This window comes from Nipponia nippon, unplaced genomic scaffold, assembly GCF_047370975.1.
Source record: "Nipponia nippon isolate SJK-2023a ecotype South Korea unplaced genomic scaffold, ASM4737097v1 scaffold_5, whole genome shotgun sequence".
Taxonomy (NCBI): Eukaryota; Metazoa; Chordata; class Aves; order Pelecaniformes; family Threskiornithidae; genus Nipponia; species Nipponia nippon.
The window spans coordinates 95847115-95868641 of NW_028262369.1; the positions used below are offsets into that span (position 1 = coordinate 95847115).

Consider the following 21527-nt stretch of genomic DNA (forward strand, 5'->3'; position numbering starts at 1 on the left):
TTTCAGCCTTTGAGTCCATTTCTGTGTCTTAGACTCGGGACTATCAATTGCTAAAACATTTTTTGGAAATGTGAACCTCCACGAGCCACGCTGGTCAGGCAAGGAAAAAGGGAAGGCAGGAGAATGGGGGGGGAGTGGAAAAAAGTTAATGTTTCAGATAAAAGGGGGCTAATTGCACACTTCACGGGACTATTTATTCCTTCATGTGCAAGCATAACTCTTCCACCTTGAATTTTTTGAACTTGCATTTTCCTTAGCTAAATACCTTTTTAAGGCATTTTCTATACAAATACTATTAATCTCTCTTGCTTCAGATTTTGCCAAGAAACAAGGGAAAGTTGCAAAGCCCACAAGGGTGGAAGGTTTGAGAGCTGTGTTTGTGCCCATTAATTTTCTCTTCTATGATATTTTCCCATTTTCACTCTGTTTGACATTGAGCCTGAGCTTTGTTCCTGACTTGTAGCCTATGGCAGTGGAACGGGGAGATGAGACATCACGGAGATGTAGAGCACACATAAAAAGAGAAGATGTGTAAAAACTGAAATGACATGGCAGCTGAAGCAGCTTGTTGCTCAGCTTGGTTGCATGTTTGAGTGGAGAAAGCGAGGTAAATTGTGATATGTAAGAGAATAACACTCGACAGGGTGTATGGTTGTAAGGTATATGGATGCTCAATCATGTGGTGAGGCAGAAGGCTAAAGGACAAGCGCCTTCAGTATCCACACAGTCTGTAGATATCCGTATGACCTACAAAACAGAGGGTGTTAGGCTCAGAAAAATATCACTTACAAAGCATATGCAAGCAATTTTAAGAAAAGCAAAGTCCATCTATACCATTTGACTACCTCTTAACCTTTCAGTAATTATTAAAAGAATAAAATTTAGGGAAAAAATTCAGCATCACAAGCTTCTGTGTGCATTTGCACCATGAACAGATGAATTCTCACAGTAGTATATAGACAAACAACCATTTCCACTTCCCACTGGTTATACTTAAGCACCTATTAGTTACATGCGCCTTTATGCTAATTTTTCTGAACATTTACAACAGCCGCTATGTCTGTGCCTGAATGGATTTGTGTAATAGATCTGACGATCTTCAAATCTGGAGTACAATTTTTTAGGTCAGCCTCCGTTTACAGCGTTTTGGATATTTGAGATGTGAAGAGAATGGCCCTTTGTATGCCGACATTAGAATATTCTAAAGATTTTTATTCAGAGCATTGCTTAAATTTTGTTACTTTTAGAGCCACATAGAAAATACTTTGCAAATTAGTTTCTATGGCAATGTGTCATAAATTACTGAAGAAATTATGATTTAGGGAGTTTTATCTTCCATTGTGCTCCACTTCAACACACACACATGCTTAAACCTGCAAGAAGATATAAGCAGATATTTTAAAAATCATCATGACGCAGTATGCCAGCTTGCCTCTGCCTTTTTGAATGTATGTGCACCTGTATAAATGAGACAAATTATCCCATTTTTGATTTGGCGACTTTCCTTACAGATAAATAGATGGCTGTTTAAAATGCAGTGTACTGAAAAATCAGCTTCATTATTATAGCCTCTGGAAATTGTAGAGTCCAGGTAGTTTTGTTCTTTCTGTAAGACAACGTACCGTGCATTCACCATTTTATAAACCTATAGTCACTGAATCTTGGTAGTGGCAAACTGAGATGTATTGACTAATTGACCGGTTTTAGCAATGGCACCCATTATAGAGAGAGACAGACCCTTTACACAGTGAAAAGCAGCCAAATGCTAAACAGCATATAAAATCTTCCCTGTAATAAACTTTACCCAGCTATTGTATTGCTGAGGGGAATCCTGCGAGCACTGCAGTACTGGACCAAACTGAGGCTTTTACTCTGTTCTGGAGTTTTCCAGATTCTTTAAGTTCTGAACTCTGTGCGCAGGAATAATGTCTAGAATCTTGTTGTATCTCTAATTTTAAGAGCTTAATGCCAGCACTTTTACAGGCACACTGTTAAGGTGATGCAGGTGTTAATAATGATGCAGAAAAGACAGGAACAATCAATAAATATTTGTGGGGTTTGGTTTGTTTGTGTGTTTTAAAATCAGGTGCAATTTGCTTACAAGAAACTGATGATGAGCTTTCCTAACTATTAATGACTAAGAACATGTTGAACGGCATCTACCAGTGATGCTAATTTAGAAAAATTAACAAAATTTGGCAAAATTTTAGGAAATGTAAATAAATGTCATGCTAGAGCTTTAGAGTTTTCTGAGGTGGTCCTTGCCTGTTGATTTCAATCTTGAATAAATATTGGGTTGGCGTGGAAATTACAAAAGGTTCAAAAAGGGCAATCATTGTGCTAATACTCAAAAGGGAAAATGATGTGACTCAAAATTTTATAGGCAGATTAACGTAACAGCATATTGGGTCAAGTAATGGAAAAATAGTTGCAGGGTTTAATTAAAAAAAATGAAGTTAGGAATATCATTGATGTCAATCATCATAACTGAATTAAAAGCAAATTCTAAAAACCCCAACAAAACAGCTTATTTTTGATGCAAGTCTCATCGAAAAAGGCAGCCATGTTTGTGAAGTATAATGAAAGTTTGTAAGTCACTCAACTTAATAGTACGTGACATTCTGATTAAATATTAGCTATGTGCTGTATCAGTGAAGCACATGTTAAATGGATTAAGAACTGATTAATTTACACATTTCAGAAAGTAGTCCCTGGGGAATCGTCATCAACTGGGTGAATTTTTAGAGTTGTTCTCCAGGGACTAGTACTAAGCTTGACACTAATCACTCTTTTCATCCATGATATGGAAGTAAATACAACAGTTCTAATAACATTTTAAAATAAAGCAAAAATTGATGGACTGGCAAATAGGTCTGGGTAAAGGCGCTTGTGGAGAGTGTTGTGGATTTTTTAATGGCTGAAAGTGCATTTTAATTTATCCAAATATATGTATATATGGGAAACACAGGCCATACTGTTCCCAGAACTAGGAACTATATTCTGAAATTTTACTGCAGAGCATAGCTCCTATGGGTGTTTCAGTGTCAAAAAGTTTGAGCTGACCCTTGTAAGTAATAGTGAAGAAGGGAGATGGTTCATTTCTGCCAGTGGCACTGAGGAAAAGGAAACTAGAGTAGTGATACTAAAATAATGAAGATTATGTAAGGAAGAGGCAAAAAAAAAAAAAAAAAAGTATTGGAGTTTAGGAAAATTGTCTTGCTAATGAAGGACCTACAGACCTCAGCATGTTTAAATTATCCGAAAGAAATTGAAAGGCAATTGATTTCCTACTTACCTACATTAAGGGACAACATTGGGCACCAAATGGTTCTTTAATGTGGCAGAAAAAGGCAATACAAGATGAAATGTCTGGAAGTTGGACACCCACCCCCAAATAAAATGAGAGTTACAGTACATTTTGCAAAGACTAGTGGGAAACTATCAAGAGAATTGGTAAATTCATCGTTTTTTCATGCCCTCAAATAAGAAATGGATCCCTTCCAGGGGAGATATCAAACGGAGATTTCCTAGGTTAAGTCCAGCACAGTTTGGATAAAATATTTGTATAAACATTTCTATAAACAGTGTCATCTTGATTCCTCATCCATGTCAAGGAGTGGAGAAGCAAAGAGATCCAGTGGCAGGTGCTGTTTGAAAGCCTTCATTGGACTGGGGATGAAAGAGGAAGGAACCCAGCACATAAGTGATAAATCAAGGCCTTTTTCTCTCCATTACGTGATGTGGGTTTGTGACTTTGTTGACAGTGTGGTATATATGCATGTACAGCATGGTATATATGCATTGAAATACATACTCCAAGTTCTGTTTTCATGTACCAGCAAAGCTTCTAATAATATTTGGCTCATTTGTTTCCTTGAGGTGCCTTTTTTTATATCTCTATTCTGTTTTAATTTTTAATTTTATTTTTTTTTTTTTTTTTTTAAATAAGGTCGATGACTTCTCTGGCAGTGCACCCAGAGTAAGTACTGCTTTTATACACTGCTCGCAGCTTGGATGGCAGTGGATGATTCTTGTTTTGTTTTGTTGAGGGTTTTCTGTTATATGTAAGGTAGGTAACTTCTTTATCAGAACAGAATGACAAAAATCAAATCAGGGGCAATTTCCAGTCTGCCTAGGCACTTCAGAAGTTTCAAACAGGATAATTCCATTTCTTCTTTTCTTTATCCGCTGTATTAGCGTTATGTGGTTTGCTGTCAGTGTAATGCCACAAGAGTAAAACCAGGAGATTCAGTGTGCTTGGATCAGAAATACGCACTTCCCACTCCTACACGTTCTCTTCAGTACACGGATGAATTTGTGGAGTGAGCACAAAAGGGAGTGTCGTATTATTTCAAATGTTTCTTTTTCTATGAAGGCTAAATAATGAAATAGTACTTAAGCAATATGGACAATAACATTTTGCAATTGCAGTTCTTACTTTGCCAAGACACAAATGGATGACACTTTTTTGTTTTTTTTCTTTTTAACCTGTGTGACAAAGAATCAAATCGAGAACCCTGAAGCCCTATACAAATTTGAAGAATTAATTTTGGTATTTAAAAAAACCCAACAACCTGACCTTTGCATGAGAGTACTTTTACTGTGTCAGCAGATTTTGGCAAAAGTGCTAGGATAATAATTTTGTGTGAGATGAAGGTAAATTGCAAGTGGAGAATCCCAGAGCTGGGTAACAGTATTAGCAATCACTGCTGTCCTACCTGGTTTGCTGCAAGGTTGTGATTAAATATAAAACTGAGAAATCTCAAAGGAAGAGTAAAGAAAAGTTAAGCTTTTAAATATTTTCTTTCTTTCCCTAGCAGAATATCATGAATAGGAAGCAGTTGTCCTGCTAATTGACCTTTGCAAAATCACTCATTTGCTTAAAAAGCTACTTGAAGTAGATTAGTTATTATTTTGATTATTTGTTTCATGTTAGTGTTTATAATGGCACCTGCGAAAATTTCTTTGAAAACTTTGCTTCATTCTTTCTTCTGCTGTGTATGCACTTTAGTCCTCTGAACAATGCTAATAAGTAATACTGATTTTTTTTTTTTAAGAGATTACAGGTTGTGATAATATGAGAGACTAATATGAGCCAACAGGGCTGGGAAAAAAAGCATTCACAAGCTTACTCAGGTTATTAGGGCAAAGGGAAGGGGGAGCAGGTGGCGAGTTACATGGCCATCTAGATATTATCAATCTGACAGGTATCCAAGTGGTTCTGTATTACAGTCTCTAATTTTGATCTCTGAATAGTTTTTAATAAGATTTAGCTACGGGGTTTTCAGCCGTGACCTGTGTTAGATGAGCCTTCCAATCACATTAAAAATGTACTTTGTGAGAATTCCTTTACTGACAAAAAGAAAGGACTTTCCATTGTAAAAGCCAATGTTTTACCCCTGTGTTGCCTGGAATCAGCAACCTAAAAGTTTGAAAGGAGGTAGTCCTAGTGGCTTTTACCCTTCAGATTAAAGTAGCTGAACTAAGCTTGGAAGTCAGAGCAAAACAGTTTTTTTTCAGGTTCTTTGACTTTTGTCACTGGGTGTTCACAGCGACTTTTTTGGCTTGTGTTCCTTATAAATCTAATTTCATTCTGGAGCCAGGACTTTTTCGGCACTGCTCCTGTGAAACTTGGACAGAACGATTTGACAATATGTCCAGACCAAAACAGATCAAGTAGTCACACATGACTGATTCGGCGGAGCATGCTCAAAGACAAGACTGATGTCTCAGTGCAGCAAACAATTCTCTAGGGTAGGGACAGCGCGTTCAAATCCAGTCACCCCAGAGTAAACACTAAGTTAGACGCAGCTTAAATGTGCCTTCGAGCACAGGCTTCCACTGCTGACTAGATGAGAGCCCCAAGCCACGCTGCAGATCCAGCCATGCTGTAGCTTTTATATCTCTTTTCAGCTTGCTAGCAAGCATCCATAATGGTTAGAGCAGTTTTGGGGTGCACTCACCAAGGGGAAGGGGAAGAAAAAAGAGAAAAACACTTGTTAGAATAATTTTGTGAATATGTTTCATAGGTATTTGCAACTCATTTTATTAATTTTCCATTTGTGTTTCTAAGTGTGATAGTTTGTTCGCCAGAGTGTTGGCAGAAAGGAGGAGTCCTGGAAGACTCCTTTGGAAATATTCTCTGCTTCAGAGATCTCTTTGATTTTCCTCTCTCTCCTCCTTTTAAAAGTTTGAGTTGTCTAATCAAAGAGCAGAAACTATAGTATGCAACTTGTCTAATGACTCTCATACTGTGTATGAAGGACAGCTAAAAAACTATGAATGGCCTGTAAAAATACCATGAGATTTATATGCACATATGAAGTTGTTCAAATAATTTCAATTAAAATGTAGCTTATTATTTAAAGTAATAAAATTATTATGTGTCAATTTGCTGTTAATCAAACTATATTTGGGAAGAAAATGATATTTTAATTTCAACATTACTGCTTTGTCTTAAAATATCTGCAATAAGTTGGCTTTTGGACTTAAAAAAAGAGAGACAGAAGCTTTTCTTCTCTACTGATTTTTATAAAAAGAGTCCCTTGTTACTAAGCAGGTTTTCTCAGTTGTTGTTTTAAAGGGCAATGACACAAATTAAAATGAACTTTTATTAAAATTACTTTTTCACTGTACACCTTCACTGGTGCCATGGTTTGCCATGGAATATTTTATGCAGTATGGTATATATGGAATGTGCATAGAGAGTAACAAATTTTAGACAGGTCTGGATTTGATTCACACTGCTTTCAGTATGATCTACCTTCGATTTTTATACGCTATGGCCACTGTGTGATGTGCGGTGCCCAAGGTAGTTTTAAGCTAAGTTGGGTCTCAGAAGCAGGCTAGCCTGGTAAGCAGTATAAACTAGGCTGTGCTTTGGTTCATGTGGCCATGGCTATGCTGCTCTGATGCTTGAGCCAGTTTGTTTCAAGTTAGTCTGGGTATCCCTCCACTGCTATTGACAATGTAGAGCATATTCTGACACAAGAATCTTTATAAATTCCTTGTATCATTCCATTTTGTATTTTTTTTCCCCAGTATATTCCTCCTCTGCTTTGTACTTCTGGCACATGTATGTCCACAGGTGTTATTAAGTGTAGGGTAGCATGTGGTGTCCATGCTTCAGTGCTATCGCAGAGGAAGGACTTCCTACAGGAAAAAAATGATCACTTTCAGTATTTTGCAGGCTGCCCATCTAAGCCCATCATTGCCTGGCATCTACACACTAAGGGCAAGGATCCAGCGAACTTGTGAGTGGGCACCATGCCATCTGAACAGATGGGCATGGAAGTAGGCAGCCAGTAGACCATGTATGTGCATCAACTGTGGGTGTTGAGGGCAAGATTCCCAGTGGAGAATGTCCAAACAGCTGTCTGGCCTGAGCCAACATGCCTACAACCAAGCAAAAGTGCCATCCCTAAATCCTGCTGAGTTGGATTAACCTTCAAAAATAAAAATTGCTTCTGCAGTAGCATAAGGTGAGTTTTTGGCTCATTTAAATCCAAGAGAAAGAATTAGGTAGGCAGGATAAAGAGATGCACTAACGTACAGTCCACTAGAGAGGACTGAACGTTTGTCTAGGAATATTAATAATATTTTATACAAGGGTATTTACACGGTATGCAGTAACTGATGACTTGCAGGAGTGTGACATCAATGTTAATTATGCTCTTTCTGTTAAGATGGTCCTTTCAGAAGAGACTGAGCTTTTGAGTGCATTTTGACTGTAGTGTATGTGCTGGATGGGATTTTTTAAAGGCAATTCTTTTGGATTTTTTTGCACGTCTACTTACTAAGTTTTAATAATCTTTTTGCTTTCCCCTCACCCTGAGAATACTATTCTGGGGTGCAATTTCAGGTGAGAGCTGTTGACACAGTTTGCTGTCATAGCTGAGTTCTCACATTTATTGTCTTTATTTTTCAAAGATCCAAAGGGGCCATGAAAAGATAATCTATCATTACTCTCTGTCTGTATTAAATTTGATTTGTACCTTTAATAGACATAACATCAAAGAACATTTTTGCAGACATAGGCGTCAGAGGCAAAGAACACTGAAATACTGATGTCTGCTGCATTTTTGTTCCTGCTGTTTTTACTCGTTTCCTCTATCATTGGTGCACTACTCATCTGTAATTTTACCAAAGCACCTGCAGTAGTTAAGATTAATATATTCTAATATTGTGGTGAACCAAAAGTAACAACTGCATTATGAATAGAAAAATCTGAATAGGAAACTTATAAAAATATTTTATTTCATAATATATATTTTTATGTATGGCTAGATGAATACTGTCACAGTGTGTGCGTTGCTGTATTTTGTTACATATTACAGACTGTAACAGAAAAGGCTAGTACAAATATATAAAAAGACTCACTTTAAATGTTCTTTTCTTGAATCCATGAGTATTGTATTTAATACAATTAAAGCATATTGAAGCTTTGAGACCGGGTTCCAGTCTGATTTCCCATTGGAAATCCTGAGGATTAGAGGCAATGCAGCTGTTGGTCCCTTTGTGATCGCTTGATCCCCAGGTACAGGAATCTGAGCGACCTGCAGTCAAATTTAGAGCAGCCTTAGGATTTCTCAAACTTCTATGTGTGGTCAGAACCTTTTGTGGTTGTCTCCTCTTCCACATATGGTTTTGGCAGCTCTCCTACTCCTGAAAAGGCTAAAAATGAAGCCAACTACATCAGCTGGGACTCCCTCAAAGCAAGGATCAATTGGACAAATTTCTAAAGTCCATTTGAGTAGCTCGAGAGGAACAAAAGGGCTCCCACTCTAGGGAAAATCTGCTCCTGGGAAGCAGCAACTTGTTAATGGAGAAAAATACCTAGTGCCTGATGTAGGCTTATCCTTGGAGTTAAAATATTAGCCCAAACTGGATATCCCAAATTTGGAGCACACCTCCAACAATTTTGGGAAAGAAGGTGACAATAGTTTCAAACAGACCATGCTTTGTAATCAAGCTCATGATTATTTTTCTCTGATTGCAGAGAATTAGTTCATCTTAATACTGGCTGAAATTTAAACTAGAATCTGAACAATTATTTTGCTCTTATTTCATGAATGAAGCAGCTGAATAAATTGAGATACTCCTGCAGTAAAAGCACCGTGCTGCTTGTCTACAGCAAGTTCTGAAGCCAGGGAGCACGCCCACGTGATTAAATTGCCTTGATATAAAATACCTGCCTTCACAGGCTTGACTATGAAGGAGGACCCTCGCACTGTGGGAAAGGTCTATAGGATTCTGATTTATAAGGGAGCAAGAGGTCAAGGGAAGTAAAACTATTATCATTATTTTTACAGGCTCTGGAGATCTGAACTGAATATAGAGGGCAGTGTGCTCAAAGGGAGACATGCAGGGGGAATGCAACACAATGCTGCTTTCTTTTTTTTTTCCCCCACTGACTTCAGTCTGCAGATTCTGCTGAGAGTATGTCATATGTAACAAACTCAAGCCTGTAAGGACCGTGAAGTGGTTTTCTTATTAAATGATGCATAGAGAGATTATCTGGTCTGTAGCCAGCTCACAAAAGCTCTATCCATGCAAGTTCCTATTCCCGAGCAAAGCGTTTGGTCACCGGTGTAATAACGGGTTTTCAGGGGCCTGGGGATGGGAGGGAGAGCGAGGAGCAAATGAGGGCTGGTGGGGGCAGGACTGAAACTGCACTTTGTGCCTCTCTCTCTCTCTCCCAGCAAGCCTTAGGAAAAAAAAGCAGAGCGCGCTAATGTCACTTTATACTGTCTTGTAGTCTCCATTACCTATTCTTCTGAAGAAATCTATTTGGGACAGGCAAGGAGGAAAAAAAAAACCCACATGTTTCTAATGTAACCCTCTGGAGGATGGTGTTAGGAGGGCTCCACAGCAAGCCAGGAGCACCAGTGACCACAACTGTGGGCAAGCAGCCCGCTGGCACACAGGAGCTTCCCCCGGGGCTGAATGGGGTCTTCTGCTGAGCTATTGCACAGCTCTAATGCACCGAGAGCGTCCACAGCAGCAAGTCGAGGGGGAAGGGGATTGCTCCTGCTGTTTCTTGACAGCCTCCATTTCTTGAGGATGGACCAAAAACCCTTGTCTGCTGAGATGACAAAGGAGCATCTCTGAGTGGGGAGCCCTGTGGGATTTTCTCAGTGCCTTTCACAACAGGAGAGAAACCATATCATAGCAGAGCTGTTTCCAAATAATTTCTATAGATAATGATGGACTTGCCATACTGCCCAAGACTGGATCTTTAAAACAAAACAGATCACTTTGAGCATGGCAGTGAGTGAAATGTTACAGGATTTTCCTTTCTCTTGCCATTGCCTAGGTGTCTTTCAAGGGATGGGGCCATTAAGAAATGCTACAATACATTTTTATTAAGTTTCCCTATCGAAGCAGTTATGAGCTGTCACTGCAGTATGGGAGTGACTGGGAACAAAATGACCACAGACATCACTACATCAGGTATCATTCCTCCTTCTCTGTTAAGGGAATGGTTTTCACAAAAGTTTATGTGACTAGTTTGTACTTTTATTGCAAACTTTCAAGCTACCACCAGTAAGTTTGATCCTATAAAGAATGGATTGTTCTGGCCCTGATCCAGAAAAACATTTAAGCCCATTGCAGAGTGGTTTGCTGGATCAGGTCCACAGCAGAGCAACATGCAGTAGTGGGGGTTCAACAGTAGGGGCTTTCTCTCTTTTTTTGGGTGTTCATAAAGGAATCTTTATAAAGGGTCTTTTCCAACCTTGACGATTCTATGATTCTATGAATCTCCACATACATGATTGCAGTGTGGGTAGGATGACACAAAACAATAGTTAGACTCCTAAAAACAAAGGTCAAAGCATGAACAGTGTGACAGTTTTTTTTGGTAGAAACCCAACAAAACCTCCATGAGAACCTTCTCCTTGATGGAGCAGTACAGTGATTGAAGGAGAAAACAGCAGGTAGATGTCATCGCAGGGCTTTTCACCCAAAGCAGACCTCTGCTGCACTAGGTGCTGCTTGTTTGAAAAAACTATGGTTTTCTCAAGCTTCTTGTAGGTGACGTTTGTGGGTAAATAACCTGTGGTGAATAACTTACTTGATAATCTTGGAAACCACTTAGAAATATCATACAATTATCTTAATTATTTAGGGATACAAGTGAATTCAGAATGATGTTTTAGGAAATAATTAGTTGTCTGTACTTTGCACTACAGCAGACTGTCTCGGCCTTCTCAGAAATGCTAGTTGGTTTTGTTAGGTTTGGTTGAAATCAAAAAGAAGTATGCTGCTTCTCGTTGACTAGATGAATTAGGTCAGAAATATGCTTGTAATGGGAAATAAAATCCAAATCAGTCCTCCAAGTCTCTTTTTAAATCAACGCCACGCTATTTGAAGAGACAAGCAATGAGTTAGTCGTGATGAATTCCCACAAAAAGAGTGAGAATTTAAAGGGCAAATGGGAAACACAGAAAGAAATGAAATTAAACATCAGGTTATTGTATTTTACTTCATCAGTGTTAAAACAGCAGTTGTCAGATGGTTGTCCCTTCACACTGGGATACCAGGCATATGTAACGGAGGCTTTGCCTTTGTGGAAAGGATGATGATGGATTAGTGCTTAGATGCTGGAATAACTCTGGTAGGAGATGGATACCCTTTAGCTAAGGGAAGGGGGGGGGCTGCTGAGGCTGAATTTAACAAAACCAGACTTGCCCACAGACTTGCAAGCGCTTGCAGAGTGGATTTTTAATGCTGCAGGTGACATTGTTGCTGACTGAAGAATGTTCATCAAATCAGAAAACTGCTGATAAGCTGCCTTTCCCAAAAAGGGATCTCACGAACTTCTCCTGTAAATCTCTGCCTTTCATCATACCCTGGGAGGTGAGGTAGAGGACTTGTGACAGATATTATTTAGGTTTTTCTTCAGCTTATTAGGGTAATCAAATGGAGCTATAGAGAAAAAAAAACTCAAACCATCTCCTTTATGGTCTATCTATCAAAAACTGAATGAAAGAATGAAAATAATTGAGCCTACACTTCCCTTTGAATAATTTGGTACACCACTGAAAATTGTGAGTATATTGAAACATGAGTGTATTGACTACTGTCACCCAGGTTCTGCTAAGAACATTTTAACATTGAACTGAATATATGGTAAAGGAAGTGATATGACTAACTCATTCAGCAGTATTTGCAAAATATATTTAAGACCAAATTTGTATAACACCTGATGGAATTTTATAAAATCAGTCTTAAAGAATACACTGCCTCTGTTATTGCTGAATTTTTTCAAGCTGTTTTGATTCATTTTTTTAAAAGTTCTATTTCTAAACCAAAAGGCTGGTAGAAATGAGTAAGAACTTTGTTGAAGTTTCCTTTAATTCCATTCATAAGCCAAATATTTTGGGTGTTTTTCCAGAAGAGCTTGATCTTGGCTTACATAGCTGTGGATTTTGGTTGTATCTCTGTAACTAGATTCAGACTTCGGAGCTTCAGGACTTTCTTGTGTGAGATTGTGCATTGCTGGGCTACGAAGTAATGTAACTTCTTTTATTTTTGCCCTATAAAAGAAACATCTTTTTAGCAAAAAATATCACATTAAATAAGCAGGTAGGTCTATTCTTTCTCCTTATACACCTTAGTATTTCTTCTTTGCATACAGTGAAGAGGTTTTTAAAGCACATAATATCATCCATAATGAATTTAATATCTTTTTTTTTTCTCCTTTCATACTTCCTGGAAATCTTACTATTGTCTTTTTATTATACTACCACTAATAATTTGCTAGTACCACTAAAATAGTACTTTTTACTATCTCCTTTCTTTGTTTGGTTGTGGATGGATTTAGTGCTTCTGATATATTCTTTTTAGCATGTGTCAAATGTGAGCATTTCTTTTGCTAATGCGCTGATCGCTGAACCAAAGACCAGACTGAAAGCTCTGATCAGTGCTGTACACTTCACAAAGTTGCATATAGGGCCCCCAACAGACGCGTATGATTCCTGGAGAGAGCAGCTGAATGTTAAAATAGATACTGTGGAGTGGTAGTGTGTCTTGTTATTTAATTTGGATGAGTGAAGAATATATTTTAGAAAGCATCGCTGGGCAATATGCTGTGTAGTATGTCAAGGAATAATTAGGATGGGGGATCTGGGTAAGAAAGACTTTCTATGATCTAGACCTGAATAGTTTAGTTATATGTCTTGAGCACTATAGAACCTTCAGAGCTGTTGAACAGTAAAGATAAAGAAAAAGATAAATTGAATTAATTTATTTTGAATTTATATACATGCCTCTGCCTGCATTAATATTAAGTTCCATCCAAAATCCAAATAGAAAGACTGTAATCTTAGAAGTTCTCTCAATAGCATCAGCAAATCATTCTTGTTTACCCTACATGCTAATAAAACAGGAACATGACACTCCTGAAAACAAGATTGCAAAATACAGAAAATGTGGTCTGACATTTTTTTTCTCCCCAAAGGAGGGACTGCCACTAACTAAAGTATTTCTTATGAAAGCTCGATTGCTTAAGATGCAGAATATTAAGAGAGAAAAACACTTTAGGACACAGCCATGTCACCAGCTGTTACTCACCCTTAATGAAATTGTTAAGTGATATTCTTCATAAATAGGTCAGAGAAACTTTTGAATTGTGAAGAATGTTTTATCTCTTTCTTTGAAATGTTTGTATTAAATTTAGAACTGGTAATTCATTAAGCTCATTAGCTCTGACTAGGAGAGTAGAGCAATATCTAGGATATAGATTTCAAGGCTTAAAAATGTTAGTGCTTACAAATAAACATGAAAGCAATGTGTTGAGAAAAAATATGGGATCATAATATGTTTAACTGTTTTTTGAGCATGGCCCTCTGGATTAATTAAGAACATTTTCTATATTCAGACACTTGAATATAAACAGAATACATTATGACTTTTGGTTAACTCTGTTTTAATAGGGAAAATCAGAGTGCATTATGATGAATACAGTGGAAACTAGTTGAGACTGTATTTTGTTGTTTGCTTTTTGGCTTCAGTTAAAAGAGGAGATAATCACTGAATTTTATGGGATCCTAACTCCAAATTATATTATTATTGATTGACATTGAATTGAAACAGTAGAAGTTTTATATATATATATATATATACACACACCTGCACACACTTTTGGGTGACCTGTTATTTGTTGCAGATTTGTAAGGAAGTAAAATGCTATTGAGCTCTGCCAAATGCTTGATTTGTGATGAAACTTTTATTTAGTCTTAATAATTTCTAGTATAATGCAATAATTTTCCAGAGTTAAATCAAAGATGGCTTCCTCCTGGAAAAGAGGGAACTGGAGGAAATCAAGGACTTGGTACTTGGGAACAATTGTAGAATCAGAGTCCAGTATTGCTGTAGCCTTCCAGTCATGAAGATTTTATAAATAGTCTTTAAAGCAGTTTAAACACACCAGATATATTATGTGTTTGTTCCCAATTATTTTCTAGTTTCTTCATTGACTTTCTTTTTGGCCTTGAGGTTATAATTATCATCCTTCCCATTTCTGTAAAATGGGTTTAAGAGCACCTAACTAGTTAAGCAATTTTTGAGATTCCTGATGGAAAAGTCATAATTTAAAATGATTATTATCAGCTGGTTAAATTTAGGTAAAATTACCAATGGGACATCATAAAGAAACACACCTATACCAGAGATCTTTAGAGTTTGGTAGCTGTACATTTCAAATACACAGGGCTCAGAGGAACAGCAGTTTTCACAGAAATGCAGTACTGAAAGAAAACAGGTTTCCAAAACTCCATCCAATGCATGCTGTGCATGCCCAGTAATTAAATTTGTTTGTCCATCTTTACCTGCATGTATTTGAATCCTCTCTGAATTTACATCCTTGATTTTTTTTTTTTTTTCCTTAGGTAAATCGTCATAGAAGGAATCATTCCCAACATAACTTAACGCTTGCAGACATCATTAGTACACAGGACCACACAGTAAGCAATTGCTCTATAGACTGATAAATCACTCTTGTTATTTAAATGTTTATAATGTAAATGTTACACACACTTTACTAAAGAATAAATACATGAGGCTTTGGATGCCTCAAGATGTTAAGGGATTTGAAGGACTTTGATTAATCAATAAAAAGAATAATTTTAGAAGGTACAAAGCAATTTATATAGCTTGGCTTAGCTGTTAATTTGGTTGTACTAGACAGATGTTTCTTCAGTATTAATACTTGGTATAAAGGAATGTGACCATGTCTTTGTCCTGTCTTTGCCCATACTAAGGTGTGCTTAATATTAATATCAATTTTTATAAGTAAAAGTGGTCATGAAATTTAACAAAATTTTCCTTGACATTAAAAGAATCTAGGGGGAATGAGAAGCATAGAGGTTGTTCTATTAAAGGGAAATTAATATGCAAATATAGATTCATCAAAGAAATGTTGGTATCAGTGGTACTTTTACCTACACAAACTTTTCAGGATTAGCTAGGTTCAGAAGCTTTGAATTCCTCTAATTAAGAAAATTGTGGAACCTATACGTGAGACAGTAATAATTACTTTTCCTTGTAGTTTCTAATACTGTTAGCTCATGAGTCCCTTTTTTATATTATTTAGAAACTCAAATATTTACACATACATGCTCTCATCTTTAATATTCTTCTAAAAAACAAATAATAATAAAAAAACCCAAACACAACACCCCACACAATAATTCCACTTTCTTATTTCTATACTAATTCTTCGGGGCATTTTGGGTCATTTTCTCAACCTTCTGTATGTTGAAAAGGTGCAGGAAGGGCAGCAGCTTAACAGCAAATGATGATATTTATTGAGACAGAAACAACAGATCATATCATTAGGATATATTTGGTATTCTTTTTAATCTAATATCATTCATTTGCAGAAGCATTGTGAGTTGATCCTGAGCTGTCTTGGAATTATTTTCTTGAAAACACGTAGAACAGAAAAGGGGATATTAACAGACGTTAAACAAGGCCAATATAGCACCCCAAACAGAGGTTATAAAAATATTGTGATCATCCTAGAAATCTTTTTATTTGCCTTTGTGGTAAAGGTGTTTTGTAATTCCATAAATGCCCTTTATACTAATTACAGAGAAAACTCTACACATTATCAATTAATTAAGACCATGCTAATTTTTTTGAAGACAGCATCTTTACTAATTAAATTAAAGCAATATATATGAAAGTTATTTTGCTTAGCACTGAGAGGTCTCATATTAACTGAAGACCTTGTATTTTTGAGCTGTTTAATTTAAAACAAATGGCAGATTTGAGCTATGTAATTTAAATCAGGATATTTTATATGCCCAACATTTGTTAGTGGATTTGATATTCTAGCTCAAGACAATTATAAGGAAAATATGACTGAGCAGCAACATTTTCATCTGGAAGCACATCCAATTTTTAACTGCCCAAAATGTGAGAATAGAGGTGATTCAGATCTGATGTTGAAAATCATATTTGCCTTTAGTTTTGGACTGGTTAAAATAACAGTTTGAGAAGTGTGGTTGGTAAACTTTGAAAGCATGAGATTTTGGGTCTGATTCAGAGAAGCAATCAACAGCTTGAATGGTTAGCCAATGCTCCTCCCAATTTCTGTTTCCAGATGGATAGAAATATTAAAAAGAATAACCTTTCTCATATGTTATTTGGCATCTTTGGCCCTGGCCAAGCACCAGAGGTTTTATGCTACAAAAATGAAGGGTTAGAAGGCGAAGAAAAATATCGAAAGATGTAAAGTAAGTTTGATTAAAAAAAAAAAAAAAAAAAAAAAGGTAGGTGGAGACAGGAATTAAATCTTATTTTAACTCTAATAATTCATCCATCCATCACTAGATAAATAGTGACATGACTGCACAATAATCCCTACATACTTTCTCTCTGGGTTTTCTATGGCAATGATATGCATGACAGGAATTTGCATGAGATATGTACAAATTATAGAAAATGCACACACTAATCCTCGTGTACCCATTTAAGAATGTCACCTAAATCATTGTGCACAGACATACAGACCTTTTCATAGGTACAAACAGGTATGTAAAGTGTATATATATTTCATTCTATGCTCTATACCAGCAACAGACAAAATCTAAGGAAATAGTTAAACATGTTACACTGTTGATATCATGACATTTTGTATAATCAAAATAACAGATAAGTTTGATTTTAAAATCCCAATGTTGCATGTTAAAGCATGTTTTATTTCTATTTAATGGCTTTGCAGACAGCAAAATTCTATTGAAATTGTTACAAAATCACCTTGTGACACAATTTACTATAAGGATCATGTGGAGTTACAATATCCCAGTCAGACACAGATTCAGTAGTGTTTGAAAGGGAAAACAGACCCACTCTGCATCACAATTTTGCTTCTTTTCCTGTTAGTGACACAGCTGGGACATCCTTAGCTAATGACATCTGATGAGATTGCAGGTCAGTAGGTTTGGCTGAAGACCAGTTTGTTTGGTTTTTAATTCTTAAATATAAATTTACATAGCCAAAAAAAAACCCTAGCCCAAATTGTATATCTATTGTGGTTTAACCCCAGCCGGCAACTAAGCCCCACACAGCTGCTCACTCACTCCCTTCTGGTAGAATGGGGGAGAAAATCAGAAGATTAAAAGTGAGAAAACTCATGGGTTGAGGTAAAGACAGTTTAGAATCATAGAATCGTTTAATAGGTAAAGCAAAAGCCGCACGCGCAAGCAAAGCAAAACAAGGAATTCATTCACTGCTTCCCATGGGCAGGCAGGTGTTCAGCCATCGCCAGGGAAGCAGGGCTCCATCCTGCGTAACGGTGACTTGGGAAGACAAATGCCATCACTCTGAACGTCCCCCCCTTCCTTCTTCTTCCCCCAGCTCTCTATGCTGAGCATGACGCCATATGGTGTGGAATAGCCCCTTGGGCAGTTGGGGTCAGCTGTCCCAGCCGTGTCCCCTCCCAGCTTCTTGTGCCTCCCCAGCCCCCTCGCTGGTGGGGTGGGGTGGGAGGCAGAAAAGGCCTTGACTCTGTGTAAGCCCTGCTCAGCAGGAATGAAAACATCCCTGTGTTATCAACACTGTTTTCAGCACAAATCCAAAACACGGCCCCATATTAGCATATCCCCTGTTTCTGCAGGTCATAGAGAACCAAAAGTCTGCAAGGGCCTCTGGCTTAAGGAAAGTGTGTGCAGAGATGCAGAGGAGCACAAATTAAGAGGGAGAAATGAAAATAAAAGTCTAAGCCTAGGACTTGCTTCTAATATCCCAAAACTCAAGTGCAACCTTGATACCCTGCAACCAGGGTTGCAGCCTCATATACACCGGCAGAGTCCTTAACTTGTACTGACACCACAGAAAAAGGACCAGGTTTCAGTAATAGCAATAGCAGAGCATGGGATCTACAAAGGTGATATCAGGTTGCTAATATCACGTACTGCTTTTTATAGGTAATAGCTAAGGGCTTTGCCTTTTTGGGTGTATTTTGGAAAATGCACAACACAGCTGTGCTTTTCCTTGTTTATAATTCTAGTTTCAGATTATATGTTGAGAATTGACAGAACTGCTCAATTTGGTTTTCTGCGCCATACTATGAGATAATTTAGTTCAGCTGGAAACTTGAAGACAAGTTCTCCCTGCACATGGATGCACACACTCCAGTGAAGTGTGACCTTTTAAGGGCTGTGAGGGGTGAGCGCCTCAATACCATAGCTCGTCCAAAAGACAGCACCACTTAAAAACATGATGCCTTTTAGCATCTTGCATGAGCCTTGATTTAGTGCTGACTCAAAGCAAAATGTGGCACCTAGGAAGTTAATGTAGCTTTTCCTGTTGTACAGATATTTAATGTTTCTCTGACACTGGTTACCCCTTAACCTGTCTCTCTTTAGAACATAAGAAGCAAGAGTCTTTTATAGAAGCATGGTGTGTCCCTCATAGCCGTTAATGAAACGTGGAATCCTGGAACTCAATATATGAAATGATACCTTGACATAGTTTACTTGCAATATATTTTCAACTCATTTTTTACTTATAGCTAGAAACTTTGCTTACATTAGAAGAAATTTCTTCTAAATCAATGAATAGAATATTCTTGGGTTTTTTTTGAGGTTAATTCTGTGACCTAATTAACTTCAAACATTGTTTGGAGATTTTCAAAAGAACTGACTGTATCAGAAAAAATAGATGACTAAACTGAGAATTAGTGATAAAAGGCCCCCGCACTAGATTAGCTAGATACAGACTCTTTTGCATGTACTAAGTGGATTCAGTCACCTGAATAAATGATATGGTTATGATATGGTTGTTTATTTTTTTTTCCTTGTAGGTAGTGGAGAAAGAAGGATATCTTCTAAAAGCTAAAATAGCAGACGGTGGCAAGAAATTAAGGTATTATATGTGAATGTTGCAGAGCTTATCCGTTGCAAAAGTCAGTTGATGCATGTTTAAGTATATATAGCTACTATTGCTGCTAATAGCCAAATTGCCGTTATTTCAGTATTAAGTCAATGTATGATTACAGTCCCAGAAACCAAGTGACAGTAGCTCACAGGCTCATTGCATGCGATGAGCATGTCTCAATATTAGCCTCTGTATTGTATATATTATACACGTATTAAGGACAGCCTTAAGGCACTAGGCAAACCATTAATATATTTTCCAGTGGGAAAACTTTTGGTGCTGAGTGTGTGCTTGAGGGCTCAAGGATGGGATGTAGGAACCCACCATGTGGTGATGCCAGGGCAAGATTATCAAAAGTGGTCGGCACTTACTTGCTTAGTACTGTTTGTGTTGAAAGTAATGTGAATATTAATGCTGCCTTTTATGGAAGGATTTGCTATGGTTTGCTGTATTTAGATGCCTGTAAGGGAGTAGCAGTGACGTGACCAGCACTGTATTGTTACCAATGAGAAAGAAATGTGACATATTGCATTTTCTGCCTGGAGAAAGGAGCCAAGTAATAAGTTCTCATACCTGTATAGTGCTAAACCACAAGGATCCTAGAAATGCTCATTGAAAAGGGAGTCTGGAGGTCACCTAGTCCAACCTCTCACTTGAAGAAAGAACGTTGTCAACACTTGGCCAAGCCTGCTGCAGCTGGGTGCCATCAGAACCTGGTGTAACTTGCATTTTGGGAAAAGGCATTGGACCCAGTAATACTCTGTTCCCCACTTTGGACACTGGCAGAAGCTTCTGCAGCGTGTGCATAGGCTGCGCATCACCTGTGAACCAGCCCAGACAAGGAGGGAGTTTTACCTTGCTGGTGCATCAGGCACCCTTAGCACAGAGCATCCCCGTGGCGTGGCGTTGCGCGCCGGCTCGGCGTGGGCACAGGGAGGAGGCAGCGTAGCTCGGCCACTTGCATTTTTAAATAGCCCTGAACAGCCTCGTATTTTTAAATAGCCTCAGAGATTGTGAGCACCACTGAAGCTATAACGTGCTGCCATCAGGTGTTCGTTTGACAGAATGCAAATGCAGCCGCAGCGCTCGGGGCTCCTTCTGCAGCCCCCCGAGTTGGGTGGCACCTCGCAGGGACTCTCCGGCAGCAGCTTTCCACCATGACTTGGACCTTGTAGCTATAGACGGATTCACACAATATGCTTGCTAATTCTAGCTAGGTCTTCTCTGAATACTCTGATATTTATATGGCTCTTTATACAGAGAGAAGATGGGTAGTGGGGATTCATCTACTCTGCGTACACTTTGCCTGACTCACTTACCTGAACTTGCTGTTCAGCAGCTGGAAGTGATTTCTTGAATAATGTTGGTGCTGCACAGCAAAAATTAGAATATTGTGAACTGACTTTTCCAAACAGCTTGAAACCTAGGTCACTGCGTGTATCCCATGAAAATACAATGTGTGCCCATCTGTACAGACTAATATACCTCAGAGCTTTTTCTTCTTTTTTTAATCTGACTGATGACTTTATGGAAAATCTCATTAAAAGTATGACTAGTTTGTATACTTTTTATCTTGAGATCACAAAAGTAATGAAGTTCGATTTTTAAAATGTCACTTTCTAAATGAAACAAGTGTAGAATAAAAGAACTGGGGAATTTAAATTTAGGGAAAAAAAATCTTCTTGCAGTTAATATGGTGAAATTGAGTTGCATTCTCATAGGTTCTATAATTCCTATAGTCTGCTGCAAAACCACTAAATTTTCTTATTCCTGATGGAATTAAAGCATTGTCCCCTTAAAATTCAGAATGAAACTTAGATAAAACATCTCACTTGATGTAACTTAAGACATACTTATCATTGACTTTTTATTTCTTGTTGATGACTTATTTCAAAACCATAAATAGAACTGCATATTTTTTATTTTTTTTTTTTAAATGAGGTCCAGGTTGAAGGGAAATGTTTTCAAATCTTGGCAAACTTACCAGTTTGATCAGAAATTTGAATGCTTTAAGAAGATTACACACAAGTCTGGGACCTCAAAATGCAATTGCTGATTTATATTTCTCAGGTCGAAAAACCTGCCCCACAAATAGCTGGAGCAAGCAGCACTCTGGCTGGTAGAAGTGGCTATGACACAGA

The 21527-nt window shown here is 37.7% G+C and overlaps 1 protein-coding gene across 8 annotated transcripts in view; it reads left to right on the forward strand.

Moving 5' to 3' along the window:
• The window catches only part of ARHGAP15 (Rho GTPase activating protein 15), a 331375-nt gene that overhangs the window by 33007 nt on the left and 276841 nt on the right, over nt 1–21527 (forward strand). For 5 of the 8 annotated variants that reach the window (XM_087731936.1, XM_087731934.1, XM_087731935.1 and 2 more), the window contains 3 exons: nt 3950–3979; nt 14892–14966; nt 19313–19374. In XM_087731936.1, the coding sequence (XP_087588062.1) occupies nt 3950–3979; nt 14892–14966; nt 19313–19374 (167 nt within the window). The remainder of the gene's footprint in view (nt 1–3949; nt 3980–14891; nt 14967–19312; nt 19375–21527) is intronic. The other 3 variants (XM_009461784.2, XM_087731941.1, XM_087731940.1) reach the window with 1 other exon arrangement.